Source organism: Panthera onca, chromosome B4, assembly GCF_046562875.1.
Source record: "Panthera onca isolate mPanOnc1 chromosome B4, mPanOnc1 haplotype 2, whole genome shotgun sequence".
NCBI classification, from domain to species: Eukaryota; Metazoa; Chordata; class Mammalia; order Carnivora; family Felidae; genus Panthera; species Panthera onca.
In genome coordinates this window covers 57874843-57892836 of record NC_138345.1, presented here as the reverse complement: position 1 = coordinate 57892836, position 17994 = coordinate 57874843, and the positions used below count along the sequence as shown (strand labels likewise).

At 38.2% G+C, this 17994-nt stretch overlaps 1 protein-coding gene across 3 annotated transcripts in view; it reads left to right on the top strand.

Moving 5' to 3' along the window:
* BCAT1 (branched chain amino acid transaminase 1) overlaps positions 1-17994 on the top strand; it is a 106460-nt gene that overhangs the window by 71932 nt on the left and 16534 nt on the right. For all 3 annotated transcript variants that reach the window (XM_060658142.3, XM_060658141.3, XM_060658143.3), the window contains exons 6-10: positions 2452-2615; positions 7867-8009; positions 13028-13113; positions 15782-15922; positions 17814-17888. In XM_060658142.3, the coding sequence (XP_060514125.1) occupies positions 2452-2615; positions 7867-8009; positions 13028-13113; positions 15782-15922; positions 17814-17888 (609 nt within the window). The remainder of the gene's footprint in view (positions 1-2451; positions 2616-7866; positions 8010-13027; positions 13114-15781; positions 15923-17813; positions 17889-17994) is intronic.

The following is a 17994-nucleotide window of genomic DNA, read 5'->3' as shown; positions in this document are numbered from 1 at the left end:
TTTTCATGAGAAGACGATCGATATAAGTAATCATTTAAGGATGAGGGTGACTAAGCTGTGCTCAACACTAGTACTTGAAGTACTTGTAAAAAACATGAATTGACTTTGCTTAAATTTCAGAAAATAAAATGTTAGTACACATAACCACATTTTCTCAACATTGGAAAATTCTAGTCTATAATTTACCTGCTTGCTAAGAATAAAAGTGTTCCTTAAAGGTTTATTGATTTTTTTTTTTTTTTCCCCCAGAAATAGATTTAACTCATAGGATTATTCCATTTCCATCTGTGCTCTCTATACCACCACCTAGTGGAATAAATGCAAGTTTACCCATCATTTCAAGTCAGGGGAAGGAAATGAGGAAGATGAAAATTAACTCACACCAGTATTTCCGTGATGAGGAGTTATTGCTTTTAGTATAACGCAGGTTGCGAAAAATACATGAGTTTAGAGTGAAAAAAGCCCATTTATGTGTTCTCTAATAAAATGCTTATCTGTTTGCCCACAAATAAGCCATTTCATTCAGAAACGTAGAAGATAGATAAATGACTGAAGATGTGTCCTGCAGATTGTATTTCTAAGTTCTGTTGGGGAGCTTCTCTTCATTACTCAATACGAGGGTTCATAAAAAAGTATATTAATCTTCACAGTTCCTCTGAGATGAAAATATCATTGCATTTACTTAACTGATAGGTAAATGAAAGTGTGGAGATAAGATAGTCAGTTTTTATCCAAGCTGAGAAGAAAGGCAGGTTTGTATTATTATTCTGAACTTTTCTGTCCCAAACATTGAAATAAAAAAGGCAAATGAAGTTTTAAGGCTCTTCACTCTTTATTGGTAGGTGAGTCCTGCTCAGCCCCAACTAAGAACAAATCCAAACAGGTAAAAAACCAAAACCTGTTGTTGCTTGCTGACTCTGGTCATCCAAGCCTTTCTTGGTCTCATGTTCACATGGAGTGCAAATGGAATCATGTTCCCGTTTTCTGAGGGTTGCATGCCTTTTAGATGGCATCAGTGTGCACATATAGAGACACATTTTTTTAATGTCTGTGAATATTTTACCTACCTGATTTTTAAAAAAAAATTTTTTTAATGTTTTATTTATTTCTGAGACAGAGAGAGACAGAGCATGAGCAGGGGAGGGGCAGAGAGAGAGGGAGACACAGAATCTGAAGCAGGCTCCAGGCTCTGAGCGGTCAGCACAGAGCCCGATGCGGGGCTCGAACTCACGGACTGTGAGATCATGACCTGAGCCGAAGTCGGATGCTCAACCGACTGAGCCGCCCAGGCGCCCCTTTACCTACCTGATTTTTGATGACCTGGCCATAAGTAGTGAGTGAGGGGCCTTGGGCCAGTAGGTAATAGAAGGGAGATGTAATGAAATTCAGAAGAAAATACCCCCAAATCCACTTTTAGCTAGTTTATCAAAACAAAAGCCACAAAATCAGCTTTTTTGTGTGGAATTGAGTCTCTTCTTATTCTGTCCATGACAGACTCTTACCACCGTCTAGTCAGACCAGAGTCTAGTGAAGACTGGACACAAGTGTTTTATATCCCAAGACTGTAATAATCCTGGACTTGTTTTCTTATTTCCAGTGGTCTTGAATAGCATAGAATAGCCCAGTAGCCTTTTTTTTTTTTTTTTTTGCCTTTATAATACATAGCCCTTAAGGCTTTCAGTCTTTCAGTTTTCCTCCTTAGTAAACAACTGACAGTAATTACTTATGAAAACTGTTTTATGCTGGAGATATTTATATGGTTTTGCATTGCTAGCTTATGATTTTCCAGTGTTTGTGGGAAAGACCATTTTCTATCTTTGTCATTCACGTTATAAATTCCTGAATCCTTCATTCTCTGGCTTTTAGGGGGATATTTATCTCCTCTGGTATCTTTGTCTATAAGGAGGCTACACTCTTGCTGTCTGCTTCCTGTGACAGTTGTAGAAATGGCACACTCACCTGTGCCTGCCACCTGCTGGAGGCCCTGGCATGTCCTGAAGTAGCAGTAGTCAGTGAACATAGAAGGGGAAACTAAAAAAGCAAATATTACATTTCCTGTCCACAGACTAAAGTCATGTCTGGGTTCTTCCCTTTTTCATTTCCCAATCAGTGCAACATTGCAAGGTGTTATATAGCTAGTTGTCAAAAAGGTACCTCTCCTCTTAAAACCCTACTCACACACACACACAAAAAAAAAAAAAAAAAAAATTGACAAATTGGCTTTTTTCCCTAAAATCCTGACTCAGAAGGCAAAGCAACATGAAACTTCAGCACTCCATTCTTTGTGTTTTCTTCTTAAAAGACCATCTGGCTTTGTGTAACTCAACTTTAGAAGGAACAGCTCCTGTGCCTAGACAGCCCCTCTGGGAGGTAGTTACAGATCTATTCTAGACTTTACGACTGTTGTCTACATTTAAATTAACAGTCATGTGTACTTTTATTTTATTTTAGCCTTCCCTTGGAGTCAAGAAGCCTACCAAAGCCCTGCTCTTTGTAATCTTGAGCCCAGTGGGACCTTATTTTTCAAGTGGAACCTTTAAGCCTGTGTCCCTGTGGGCCAATCCAAAGTATGTCAGAGCCTGGAAAGGTGGGACTGGGGACTGCAAAATGGGAGGGTAAGTAAATCTGTGTCTCTATCTAAAGGAAAGAGCCCCTCACTACCACTGAGTTATGTTCATCCCACATCAATCCAAGTACATATATTAATATTCAAGTTGAAATGCTCTTTTTTGCTTTGTGTTTACTCTCCAGTATTGAATTGTGCTAGTTTAAAGGATAAACCCGTGACCCTTTGTAAGGGAGAACCAAAGGCAGGAACTGGAAGAAGGGACTAGAGCAGGAACAGCATGCATGCTCTGAACGAACTGTCCCTGGAGGCTGTGTCTCTGGCTGCAGGCGGACAGGTGGCCTTAAAGAGCATCTGGTGCTGGGGACGAGGCTCTCAGTTGGCTCCAAGGAGTCCTGTCTGGGGAAGGTGCCCGCTTCACTCAAGTGCTGTCTTCATTGCCACAGATTGTAGCCCTACCTGCTGCCAGCTGGCCGAGGGACAGCCCTGCTTTGGCTCTGTCAGGCCGGTCTCATTGGCCATATGTAGCTGGCTGGAAATAAAAGAGCATTTAAAAAGTGTTAGACAATTTCAGGGGTGGACTTGGCCGTGACATGAGAATGCCCCTCTGGGTGAACAAGAATAGCCGGATTAACCAGTGTGGGCTCTTCCTTTGTGTGCATCAAGTACTGATGTGTATCACAGACACAGGCAGCAGCAGTCCTGGGAGGCGACTCGGTGGCAACTTCTGGGCTGTGGGAAAACATGTAGATTCTGGGAGCCCTGGGAGCGTTCAGTGACATGCTGCTGGGATGTGAGAGAGGTGTTGACAGCTGGCTTTGAACCCTCTATAGTCTTTCTGTATTTTTATTTTTAAGAGAGAACATGAGTGGGGGCGGAGCACAGGGAGAGAGAGAATCCTAAGCAAGCTCCACACCCAGGCAGAGCCCGACTCAGGGCTTGACCCCATGAACCTGGGGTCATAAACTGAGCGAAAATCAAGTTGGATGCTTAACTGACTGAGCCACCCAGGTGCCCGTTTTTTTCTTTCCTACAAAAAAAAAAAAAAAAAATTATCTCTCTCTGTCTCTCTCTCTCTCTCTCTCTCTCTCTCTCAAAAATAAATAAATATTATAAAAATAATAATAAAAGAGAAATGGCAAGTGGGAGGCAGTAACTTACATCTGTCTGTTGTTTCCAAGAGGTTCTAAAGCTCCTATGCTCTCCACCCAGAGAAGTGCAAGGAAAACACAGGATTTTGCATTCAGTATTAACCTATTTGGTTGGCAGACATTTGGCAGCAGCCTTAGATTTATATGTTATTGCTTCTTCTCTAAGCCAATTAATTCAATAATTACCTTCCAAGATTTTTAGGACCTCTATAGTTAACTGGAATTTATTAAATTGCTGTGGATTCTCCTAAGCTGAAGGACTTTCTGCTTCCTAAGTGAATCTGAGGAAAAGAGAGAAGGATTTTTTAACTTCTAAGATTACTCCACCTGTTTTGAAGCCACCAGCGATAGTAATATTATTTTATATCTAAATATACATAAGTGAGGGAAGTAATACAATGGCACACAGCTGCGGGAGAGTTGTAGCACAGTGCTCACCTGTGGTTAGTGTGGAAATCAGCTGTACCAACTACTACTCTCTGGGTCCCCCGACTAGAGATTCTGGTTTGTTTGGTCTGCTCTGTAGCCTCGCATCAGAATATATTAATGTGTAGCCAAAGTTGAGAAGCCCTGAGCTAGAAGAAGGTCCTCCATCGTAGGAATGTCTTATTCCCAATTTCTTAGTTTCTTAACCTGGAAAGAATGGGGCCTGCTGCCTTCTTTCTACTCTATCTTAATTTTTCCTCTTTCTTTTTTGTTGTCTTGTACTCTCATTTGGCACTTAACTACAAGCTTTGAAGTCAGCTAGACCTGGCTTAACCTAACTGCCTTGGGATGTTACTTAACTGCTTTAAGCTTCACTTTCCTCATTTATAAAGTTAGGCCAGTGATACCCACCTTACCTGTGAGAATTACTTGGGATAATATAAAGTGCCTACTACCATGTGGTCAACCTATAGAAAGCTCCCAATTAATGTGTTATAACCTAGCAGTTAACAACGTGGGCTTGGTAGTCAGAGATATGGGAGTCATACGCTTGTAATCTGTGTGATCTTACATAATTAAGTACCCTCTTCCTCTAAGTCCTCAAAAGTATAATAAAGTCTAGTGTTGTTGTAAGATGATTCAGTGAAATAATGGGCTTAAGTACCTAGTTCCCTGCCTGGCAGGTACTAAGCATCCTGTCAATAGACAATAGTTGATATTCTGAGGCTTGCTTTCTTGTTTCATCTCCTGGACCGTGTCTTTTTTTTTTTTTTTTTTTTTAACGTTTATTTATTTTTGAGACAGAGAGAGACAGAGCATGAATGGAGGAGGGTCAGAGAGAGGGAGACACAGAATCTGAAACAGGCTCCAGGCTCTGAGCTGTCAGCACAGAGCCTGACTCGGGGCTCGAACTCACGGACCGCGAAATCATGAAGTCGGCCGCTTAACCGACTGAGCCACCCAGGCGCCCCTCCTGGACCCTGTCTTAAGAGCAATCTGTTGGATTTCACACAAGAGAATTTACTCTTTTGGAGAGAGATATTTAATATCTCTTCTCCTAGATATTTATTCCACTTAAAAATTTTCTGTGTAGACAGTTTTCCAACTTTTTCATTTTTCTCTTTTTCCAAAGACATGTGTTTCTTTTCTGAATATTGGCAGCACATGAGAGGGAACCCAAATATATTATCAAAGTATTCATGACCCGTGGATATTAATAATACAGTTTACACCTGAGGGAGAATTTTGAGGAAAAACTCATGTGGGGAAAAACACTACCTATATAATATAGTAATCAGTCAATCAGTCAATCAAATAAGCACCAAACAAGTAAAACCCCCTTTTTCTTTCAGTATACTGAAACACTTGAGGTTTTTAAATTCTCTTTCTTGCCCAAGTAGCTTCATGATGCCAAAGAATCATGGTTTTAGTTCAACCAACACCCTCAAAAGTGTGTGTGTGTGTGTGGGTGTGTGTTTAGAAGGTTCTTGGAAAGGCTAGTTATTCATGCTGTGAAAATTCTGTTAATGTTAATAAAGAGCATTTTATGAGAGAAATCAATTATTTTTAGATTTGGAAAATCTCACTGGTTGTGTCTATGAACTATAGAGAAGTCAATTAAAATAGAAGTCATTTTAAAAAAAAAACAAAAACTTAATTTCATTAGGATATAAGAGGCTCACATAAACTGTTTCTTAGTTTTTATTGTTACTGTTTCATTTTGTTCTGCATAACTCTATGCAGTATACAAAGAAAGTATTTGCACTTGCCAGAAGAATTTGTTAAGGCAAAAATTTCAACTGACTTGCTTAAGTTCACATATAGCCAAATAGTAGAAGTACAAGAGCTGTATGTAAGCCTCCTGGCCCCAAACCTGTGCTCTTTCTATTGGACTCCCCTCTGAAGCCTTGTTTGTTGTTATTAAAAAGTATTCATAATTTTAACTCCACTTATTGCTTATTTACCACTAATTCTGAATATGGGTGGCCTAAATTTTATGCTCATTAAGTAAAATCCTCCTATGTATAAGTGTGGTATCATCTCCAGGTGCACCAATAAATTTACATTTTATTATCTGCATTTGGAAGGTCTTTTAATGAATCTTGTATTACTTTGATGTGAGTAAACCTCATGACTCAGGTTGCTGTACCTATATAGTATAATGCCCATTTTTCGTTTTTCTAGGATGTTTTAGTTATAGTCAATACTCTTTGAGTTGCAAGTGAGAAAACCAACTCAAGGTGTGCCTGGCTGGCTCAGTCCAGTGCCTGCATTAATAGGAATGAGTGAATAAGAAGGGCTTATGTGAGCAGCCTAGGTTACATGTCCATCCATTAATTCAGTTGTGCAGGGCGAGGTACTGTGACTGTCACCCCAAGCAGAATGACTTGGCTCCAAAGGAAGGGCCAAAGAGAATATTAATGGGAAGGCAAGCCGTGTAGTTGAAAATGGCAGATAGCCGCCATGAATATGGTTCTTGTGTTTAAATTATACTTCCTTTTTTTTTTAATGTTTATTTATTTTTGAGAGAGAGAGAGACAGAGCATGAGTGGGGGAGGGGCAGAGAGAGAGGGAGACACAGAATCTGAAGCAGGCTCCAGGCTCCGAGCTGTCAGCACAGAGCCTGGTGCGGGGCTCAAACTCACAAACTGTGAGATCATGACCTGAGCCAAAGTCAGACACCTAACCGACTGAGCCATCCAGGCGCCCCTAACTTATACTTCTAATTAGACATTTTGATCTTGACCAGATATAAAAGAGATAATTTAAAAGGCCTAGGTGGGTATATTTTGTGGGAGATGACATTCATGCTTTGTAGTCGTTATTGTTGTATGTTTGGTTGTTTCTGCTTGTTTGTATGGGAGCAGCATAATCGAAGGATGGGTTTAGGGTTTATTTCCAAGCCCTGCTTGTCATATGGTAGTGCTTTCCCAACTTGTTTGCTAATGTCCTGTGAAAGCCCAGGAAAGTGAATTAAACAACCAGGGGCTTAGGGAGGCAAGCAAACATCACATTTATTTGAGGACTCTTATGTTTTATTGAAAACATTCATCCATATTTTGTAATATACTCCATAATTTTCTTATTTAAGTTTAATAAAAGATAATACATTTAAAATACTAAACTAAACTGCTATCCTAGGAAGATGTGCTGTCTTCCTTTGATTTTGAATAAATAGTGCAGGGTGAGAAAAATGGGCTTTTGGAATACTTTTGGCTAAAATCAGGGTTTTTAACATTTTGTCCCACCCTTTGGAGAATTTAGGCATTGGGCATTAGCTATTCCTTGGGTACATTGAAAGGTCTCAACTAAGAGCACAGCTTGGTGCTCTACTACTTAATGTTATTTGATACAAGTTTGGCTAACTCATAGTACTGGTGTGAGATTTAAATGAAATAATTCATGGACAATTGCTTGGAATGTGAAAAATACTTTTAATTGTTATCATTAACTTAGCTATTTACCTCTTTTCATTATCTCTACTTTACAAGTTTGTATTTTGCTGTGTTCTTTCTCAAATGAGTGCAATTAGATCATTTAGCTTCTCTAATGAGTTTTCTTTAACGTTAGGCAGTTAACTAGAGAATATATGTGCATACATACATGTGTGTGTGTGCACGTGCACATAAAGGAGATGTGCATTGATCACATGCACATGCAGATTGGTACCAAAGATGAGGGAGTGGTATATTCATAATCAATACATTTTCTCTTTCTTAAAAGGAATTATGGCTCATCCCTTTTTGCCCAATGTGAAGCAGTGGAAAACAGCTGTCAGCAGGTTCTGTGGCTGTATGGAGAGGATAATCAGATAACTGAAGTTGGAACCATGAATCTTTTTCTTTACTGGATAAATGAAGATGGAGGTAATTCACTCAGATTTCAGCTCTTTGTTCTTTGTCAGTCATATTCAATAGGCCTGGAAGGAAAAGAACTAGGACCTTGGAACAAGGAATAAGTAGCACAAGTCCAAAGGCTAAGGACCACTGTGCTTTGTTGTTCAAGTAGAAATGAGTTTAAATTTACAGAATTTATAAAGGTTTTGGTTTCGGTTTTTGGCTCTAGATGTGCTTATCATTGAGATGCCAACTTAAAGAATTTAAATCCCCATGATTTGAAGATTCGTAGCCTTATCCCCTCTGCCATCTTCGTAACAGCTTTTCTATCTGAAATCCCCTGCATTTGGAGATAGGTCTCAGATCAATTCACCATATACTATATGTATAAAATGTAATAACAGGCATCGTCTACTGATTCTACTGATATGAGATTTAGTGTATTCTCTTGCTAGAAGTCTTTTAACAACTGATGCCCTTTCTACATACTTCGATAATATATCAGGAGCCTTCCAGATTTACTCTGGAGCTCAATTTGATTAAAACACACTATTTTTATGGACAAATTCGTCCCTTTTAGGATTGTACTTAGATTCTGGTTCATTCAAGACTGTTAATAGGTATCTACTATAAAAACCAGTTATTTCTATATATCTAAATATCCTAAATGCTCATCTTTCTTTTCTATTTTTTTTTAATTAGTTGGCAGAAACATATAGGTTTAGTGAAGCATTGGCAATGTCGATGGTATTGGATTAAATGGCCAATCATGGGGAAAAATACAGATAAATGCATTTATTTCCATTAGAATTTTAATAGTCACAAAAAATTTTAACTATCTTTTTAGGCTTGTTTATGTTCTTATGCTGTTCATTTCACAGTACTGAGTATAGAGACTAGAAAAAGTTCCCAAACACTTATAAAGTCTGAGTGTTCATTTCAATTAAAATTTTAAGTAAAATTTTTATTTTGAAGTAGCTACAGTAACTTCTCTTGCTCTTTTGTTTTTTGGCTACTAATGTTGGAAAATGGTGATTCACATGTGGCTGACTTCAGAGCTATGCACTAATTTGAGCATTAGTTGTAGAAACTAGTAAGATGAGCCTTATATTCCAGTCAGAGGTAGAATAAATAGAAGGTGTGGTGAGTACACCTTGTCCTGGGGTTGACCATTGGTAATCCTTGGCATCTGAAAAGCCAGATACAGGTCATGCTGATTCTTCCATTCCTGTTGTTTATACTTGGCACTATTTAAAAATACAATTTATACTGGAATATTCGTGATTTCCAAATTTGAGTCATTGCCTATGACATACCTCAAAAGCTATGCTTGACAGATGACAGCCAATGTTGCACTCTGCATTTAGGAGATAATAGGTTGATTCAACTCATTCTTTGCATCGCCTGCCCACTCCAACGCCCTTGCCCCCCCACCCCCCCCAAAAAAACCACACAACTCTAAACAAAAACAGTTACATCATACAGAAGTGGTACCATCATTATTTATGGATGGGAGATGTCAAGATTTAAGTACAGTTTGAATCAGAGCTCCATGATTTAACCAAGAACACAAGAAACTTGTCCTGGTGAAAAATTACTTCTTATCCAAACAATAATCATGAACCATTTCCGCCATGGCTTTTAAAGGTCAGAACGGAAATGAGTGAATTTGTCTTCTGACTCTTACAAAATATACAAGACCTTAAGAGTTGCTATTCACATTATGGTTGCCTGAGATAGCTTTAGTCCATCTTGAGGGTGTTCACCTAACATATCAAATAAAATTTGAAGTAAGGGGACAAGAGATGGAATAAATGTTTGGACAGTACCATGAGAGAAGTCGGTAGAATGTAAGGAATAACCTTTAGGCTAAAAACAAAAGAAGACGTCGAAAGAACTCTAACTTCACCATGTGGCTTTAGGAAAATACAAAGAATAATGAGTTGAAAATCAACAAAATACTGATTTTCACAAACTTTGCCTATTGGAGGTATGAGTAGAACTCTTTTAGTAAAAACCTACCTTCTTTCTATGAGCCCCCACACTCACTGCCCCTTTGGGACATGATGGCTGCTGCAGAAAGGTATATAAAATAGATAATCTGTGTTCACAGCACACTGCTGTGCACAATAACTATCTGTGGCAGTTGGCCTATAACCCATGTGGTTTTGGCTCTAGTAACAGCAACCCTGGTGTTAAGATCACACAGCAGCGATTCTCTGTTTTACTGTGTTGGTGAGTAATTTAACATGCACATTTGCTATTCACTGTTGGGACAAACAGTTTTATCTCGCACTGGACTTTGGAACTATCCTGAGAATAAGACCCAGTTGTGTGGTTGAGTTTAGAGTTAGTCTGGGAGAATGATCATGACAGTGAATGTTGATGTGGCTCAGTCTGCTCAGGCCCCATGAGCCTTCTCAGACATCAGGCATTTACAGACTTTGGAACATTCTTCCCTGGGATGTGGGTGTGGCTTGCTCTGTCACTGCTTTCAAGTCTTTGCCCACTTACCCCATTCTCAGTTAAGGCTTTCCTCGAGCATCATAATAAATTGCAAACTCCCTCCCCCCTGACCCCTAGCATTCCTCATTATCTTCCCTCTTTTTTTTTTTTTCCTTTTTTTCTCCATAGTCTAACATACTATTTAACATAATAATTGTTCTCTACCTGTTAGAAAGTAAACAGGAATTATATCAGTTTTGTTCACTGCTTTATTCATAGTGCATAGATAAGCCAACTGCACACAGTGCCTACCTCGATAATGTATATTTGTTGAGTAGATAATAATTGTGTGCGCTTGGGCACTCATACAAACCCACATTCCCAGTTTTTATTAGAGATTGACTTTGGGATGTCACAGATGACTCCTGCTGTTATTGCTTCTAAATTCTTCAACTCCTAAAAATGATTTCTTTGTCAAAAACAAGTTGTGTTTGTAGGCTCTGTTTTCCTCATGTTGGGCAATCTGGAGCTAGTTCTGGCTCTTGTAAGCATGTTTGTGGTTGCAGAGGAAAATGAATATTTCTCACCCAAATGTTGTCATGTCATCATCTCTGTCTGGCAACCCGAGAAACAGATGTTCTGTGTCTTGACCTTAGGCTAGTGGTTACAGTTTTGGGTGTTAAGTATATTTCACAGAACTACACTTGCACATGCGAGGCCGCTGTTTTTATTTAACTTGATGTAGCCTTAGAGCTCAGCAAGCTTTAGGGAGGGTCCAGTTTGGAGGCACTGGAAGTATGTTTGTCTATATGTGTGGGGTATGTGTGTGCACATACACACACACACACACACACACACACACACAGAAATCCCTACATTTATGTATCCAGCCAGCTAGCTATTGCAAAGCACAGGTTTATTTTGAGATCAACACTTCTAAACATGACAAAGAGTAGCCCTAAGAACATTGCCAAGAACAAATTTTCTTCTTTCCAGAAAGCGGTTTTCAGCAGATGATTTTTAGAAACAAACTTCAAAAAAATCATACTGCTGTCTCCTAGCAAAGAAGATTATTCATTTATTTATTTTTTTTATTCAGAAACACTTATTACATACCACCCTAGGCCAGGCACAATGCCAAGTTTTAGGGACACAGGAATGAATATAGAGTTTTGGTCTTCCAGACAGCTTGCTTTCTGGGGATGTCTGATGTAACCACAGTGGAGCAAGTGAACCCAGACCACAGTATATGAAAAGAAAGGACAGCGGTCTCAGTGTGGGGCCACTTAAGTTGTGATCCTGACTGTCCCCCAGTGTCACCAATCTTCAAGTCATTTATGTTTACAGAGCCTCTGTTTTTTTGTTTTTTGTTTTTCTGTAAAATAAGGATTGTATGAGGTGACTTTTGAAGTTCTTCTTCAGAAGGTTCGAGCCCCACGTTGGGTGTAGAGATTAAAAATAAAATCTTTAAAGAAAATAAAAATAAAAAATAAAATGGTTGGGAGGGAGCTTAAAGATACCAGTGTGATTTCTATAGTTTTTGCTACCTGGTGATCCTTTGAAGCATACCTGGAATATTTCTCTGCAAACACATAAGTAACACATCTGCTACAAGGTTCAGCATCTTTATAAAGTGATTTAAGGTTTAAGTTTCTTACTAGATTTAGATTTTTGGGTGCCAGACGTGGGGAGGAGAAGGGAATGTTGGGTACCAGAGATTTTTTGTAAGGAGAGCTTGTGTGGTTGTCGGATCACACAGACCATTATAGACAGATCACCATGCCAGCCCTCGTGTCAGTTAGGAATGCATGTGATCACTCTCAAAGATGACCAGTGTCTCACCTTGGCTCTCTGTGAATCACCCATGGAGTTTTGTTTTGGGTTTTGGATTTCTTTTTCTCTTCTTTTTTCTTTATTAGCCACATACATACTCGAGCCCATCCTGAGTCCATTAACATTTGGATCTCAAAGGGTGAAGTCAATATCTCCATATTTGATGTGGATATGCCTCCAGGTTTGAAAATCACTATAAGTAGACTTGTCTATGAAGGGTAGTCTGGAAGCAGTGACCAACCTAAATAAGCATACACACTTCTTGAGGATGGGTTTTCCTCCACAGTATTCTTACATGCTTTGGTAATGACCAGTGTTCCTGAGTAAGATCTATCTACATGATTCTAATTAGTAGCCAGTGTTAATCCTCTAAGGTAAATTTTAGCTTCAGAACTTTCCTCTTAGTATTTGTTAGTAGAACATCATCTCAGTTTTTCCTAGTTAAGGATAAATTGAAGATGATTAGATGAGTGACCTGCTTCCTTCTCCTTCTCCTTCTCCTTCTTCCTCTCCTTCTTTGTCTCCTTCTTCCTCTCCTCTTCCTCCTCTTCTTCTTCTTCTTCCTCCTCTTCCTCTTCTTCTTCTTTTATTTTTTTAATGAAGATCTACCTGAAGTGTGAATCAATTTGGGAAGGTAGACAAGGCAGAACAGTAACATCATCTTCATGTTTATTACTAGCAAAGTTGCCAGAAACAGTTTTTAAAAAATGGTTGTTGATATAAGGCTAATGTAGTTAAAGTTTGAAAATATTCCAATTTCTACTTGACAGAAGAAGAACTGGCAACTCCTCCGCTAGATGGCATCATTCTTCCAGGAGTGACGAGGCAGAGCATTCTGGACCTGGCACGCAAGTGGGTGGGTGCCTTTCACGTGAACCACTTTAGAAGCATGAAACAGAAAGTCATCAAAATGAGCCCGGCTTCGTTCCATCCAGTGTTATCTAATCTTTAAATCTTAACTTGAGTGGAAAGAACTCTTCTAGAAGGACTGTCTCACTAAGGCCAATATAGAAGTATTGTTTATAGGAAGGGCAGAGAGAAAACAGTTTGGCAAGTTATCCTAGTGAAGCAGTATTCTAGTGCTAATCACAAGCTCTGTAGCAGGTGTCTCCTGCCAACTCACCTGGTTTATACTTCATGTGCTTCCATTTCACCAGTCCTGAACTTTTCCAATCTCAGTGTGTTGTTTCCCATTCCAATAATTTGTAGTTCTTCCCTTCCTCTGTTTATTCCAGTGTAACCATGCTAGTCGCAGAAATTAAAGAATTTTACTGACATAAATGTTTACTAACATAACTTTATTAGGTTGGCTGCCTTTTTTCTCCCTCCTTCCTGCCCCCTGTCCTCCCAAATTCACATACATGCTTATTTTAAAGTCAAAACACTCAAGCAAATGTAGTTGTTTTCAGTAGAGTTTCTGATCTGTGTGACACAGGCAAGCATGTTAAACCATTTGGTATTGAAATGACATTTATAACATACTCAAGATGAATATTCGATGAGTTGGTTATCTGGCAAAGGTTCTTGGATGGAACTTTTGACCCATGTGTTAAAACGGTCTCCACGGGACATGAAAAGACTTTGAGCATACTGTGGTCAAACAGTATTAATAGGACAAATGTTTAGAAACGCACATATTACCTAGGAGAGTACTAGCATACTTTCTCTGGAAAAAGCTTTGGAAATAAAGGAAATGTGCTATAAATAATTCTACAAAACCCTGAAGTAGACAAGACCCAACTGCCACATGCTGGCTGGCACATTGGGCATGACATTTACAAACTGTTGGTATAATTTCAAACAGCTTGCCCTGTCCTAAATATGTTTGCAGTTGGAAAGATGTATTTTCGAAGCTCAGTAATTTTTGTTTTATTAAAGAAAAAAATCAACCAAGTACAGAAGGTTTGATGACAAGTTGCAAGTGGAAATGCTTTCCCACACTAATGATTTGCTAGCATGAAATTAGTTATTATGGAGGAAGTTTTTCCTTGACTCCTTAGCTGTAATTTATTTTAAAAGCTATTTTAAAACAGTGAGACATAAATGCCAAGAGGCATGTGGGGGGTTACCATTACTTGCCAGACAGGGGAAATTGTCCAAAGATAAGTAAGGGTGAGCAGAGGAAAAACAATTCTGTTTATTTACAAGAGATTTTTTTTTTTTTCCCCAGAACACAGAGCTCATCTCATTTTCAGTTAACTTGGCTGATTTTCTGGAATTTATTTATTTATTTATTTACCTTTGAACAACATAATTGAAATTCCAGACTGAGATAAACTGAAACTTGCAAAGAGCCATATTTCTGTTGTAGACATATTTTCCTACTCTCCCAAATCATACTTACAGCATGATGCCTTCTTCTAATATTTTGAATCTTGCCAAGGGCTCTGAATTTCGTTTTTATCTATTGTGGATCTGTAAGTTTTAAAAAATACTCTTCTTAAAAAAAATTAAGGTCAACAAAGGATGGATAAATATTTTTTTAATAAGTTTGAGACAAACTTTGAACCTTAACCACTAACATAAAAGAATGAGAATTAATACAGATTAAAGAATGAGTTTCAAAAGATCATTTATTTAAGCAGATAGTTTAAAAGCATCAGCTTTTTTTCCCCCAATTTCCTATCTTTGAGCAAATGAAATGTTGAAATAGTTCAGCAGAGTCGATGAGGTTATGCCAGTAATTCTGTGATGAAACTCAACCCAATAAGATACTAAAGAGGAGCAAGGGGATTTCTGCTGTAAAGACAACTGAATCAGTGAATTGAGGAAAAAAAGGAATATCCCATGCAATTTCTCAAAGTCCAAATATACTTTCAGTGTTTTAAAATAATGAAATAGTTCAGGTAGTTAAACTCAGTCTATGTTTTCACTCCATAGAAGACCTAGTAGAGAGTGGAGGAAATTTAGAGCCAGTCAGATCACACCTGAGTTCAAATTCAGTTTCTGCTGTTTACTAGCTATGTGGATTTAGACATGTCGCTTAGCCTCCCTTTGAACCTTAATTTCTTCATCCGTATAATGGGGATGATAATACCCACCTTAAAAATGAGAGTAGGAGGCATGCAATGGGTGCTGAATAAATCATTATTAATATTATCTAAGAATATGTTCTCTTTTGTGGTAAATAGGGTTCAAGACACTGTTAACATAGAACACACATTAAGTAGCATGGGAAGTGCCTTATCTTGTGAGACTTTAGGCATGGCAACAAATAAAAGGCCAAAAAAGCTGGCATGCATTAAAATATACCCCGTATTTTATAGTGATGGTGTTACGTTATACTCTGATCGTCTTACTCTGATCATCTCGTTTAGCGATGCTGTGACCTTGGAGTAGATTGCTTAACACCTCAGCATGTTTACCAGTAAGGTAGTGGTGCTCTCTTCAGCTTTCCCTCAGAGGATGATTCTCACATGATTTGAATTCAGAGTATCAGGTTGAAAGGTTAAGTACGACAGGGCTTTTTTTGCATGCCTTTTCCTTGCAAATGTTAATATTTCTATTTTTTATATTCCATACAGGGTGAATTTAAGGTGTCAGAGAGGTACCTCACCATGGGTGATTTGACAACAGCCCTGGAGGGGAACCGAGTGAGAGAGATGTTTGGCTCGGGTACAGCCTGCGTTGTTTGCCCAGTTTCTGATATACTGTACAAGGGTGAGGTAAGAGACAATCTCTTCACCTCCTGTCATTTCCAAGCATTTGCCTATAATTTATTTAATTCTTTAAATGTGTAAATGAAATGGTAGTTGGACCCAAGATGCAAAGGATTTTTTTCTTTAATAACTTGGCAGTTTGTCCCAATGAACCTGTATTACCAAATTACTTACTCTCATCTTTCCAGCAATTTTGTGCAAGCTCCAGTGTGGGAGGGAGTCAGTTTTGTCCTTGGAAATGTATCACATCTGTTTTATGTCAATTTAGGGATTGGAGATGTGCCAATAAGCGTCCGTTCTTATTTCTTCCTTTTAGCTTGCTAAGAAGGTTCTACAGGTAATTAGATTTCCGTTTCTGGTTTCCAAAAGTACTCCCAAACTATTAGAGTAGCAATGGCAAACAGTTATGGAAAATTCATTTGAATGATTAACTCCTACGTTTATTATTATTATTGCTTCTGTTGTTGTTATTACTATTTAAACCACTTTATGAAAAATTTTCATTTGGCTAAGTTGGTACATCAACTAAAATCCTCCAAAAAGAATTCAATCATTTGGTTGGAAGAAGTGTTCTCCTCCCAGTGAATTAGTCTGATTTTATATGTGGTATATTTCCACTCTTTGTTAGTTTTGTTGTTGGTGGTAGTGGTTTTTTTTTGTTTTTGTTTTTTTGCTTTGCCCTTTATTACAAAGCTTGGATATTTAACATCGTCGTCTAACTTTATAGCTTAAAGGCATGTGGGTATTATTCTTAGGATGTGAATTGGCTTGACTTAATCATATTAAATACAAACTTGATTGGTTTTTAAATTGAAAATAGATAAATAAAATAATTATTTTTCCTCCATTATTTTCCTTTTCTGATTTTAATGGTGGCTACTTCATTGCTTGAGATTTTCGAACTTGCTTGTAAGGAGTGGCTTTTAACATGATTCCATTTACAGATTGATTGTTTCAAGGGAGAATTATTTTACTATGTATCAATACTTTTACTGAGTATAAAGCTACTGTTTTGTGTTTCATTATTGTAGTATCTAGGTAAATGCATTATTGGTCCACTTTTTTAATGAACTAAAGTTGTCATGAAGTCACATTTTTTAAGTACAATCATTTCACCTCTAGAAATAAGTTTATAAAGCTCAACGTTTTGATATTGGTCTTGTCTCACAGGGCATGCAGAGCTAAAGGTACATCTAATTACCCTATTATCCTAAAGAGCATAAGAAGAAAAGAGTGACAGCATGGGCTATCTACTAAAATCAGACTATCAAAAGCCTGCAAGCCAGCCAGGCAGGAATGGACATGACTCAAGTGTAAATTAGAGGCAGGAAATCTCTCAGCCCCCAGTGTAATGATGCTGTCCAGCACTGTGGAGGTTTGACTTGGAACAGACATAGGTTTAGAAGCCTATTTTGTGAAGGCATAGACTTGCTTTCATATACGTCCCTGCAATGACTTGCTTTAATTTGTGGCAAAAGGTTTTCGAGTTCTCATTCCCTGCCAGAAGAATTAGGTAAGGAGGCCAATCATTCATCCTATAGATTCTCAGAATCCTGAAAGAGGTAGGATTCTTTATGTTTGGCCACTGTTTTAGGTATCCCTAGCTCTTTGGTCTCTTTGGTTCCTCATATCAGCCTGAAGACCAACATATAAACCAGTTGTGCCTTAAAATCAGTTGGTAGGCAAGAAACAAACTATCATCGGCTACTTTGTTTTTATTCAAATTCAGAATAGAAAAAGAGTCTTTGGCATAAGGGGTTGGCATACGTGGTCAGGTTATCATAGTACCATTCCTTATTTCAGTGGGATTGTCTTAATACAGTAGAATTGCTGAGTGTCTTGCTTATTGCATACATGGATATCCTCCAATTATCATGCCTGTGATATTCTTTCATAGACTGTACACATCCCAACTATGGAGAATGGTCCTAAACTTGCAAGTCGGATCTTGGAAAAATTGACTGATATTCAGGTAAGGGCTTCTTTTTTAAAAAAAGGTCATCTTATTTCAGATGATTTCAATCAGAACTAAAACCAAATCATATTTCAGTGGAGAGAAGAGAGTAAACACTGCCATT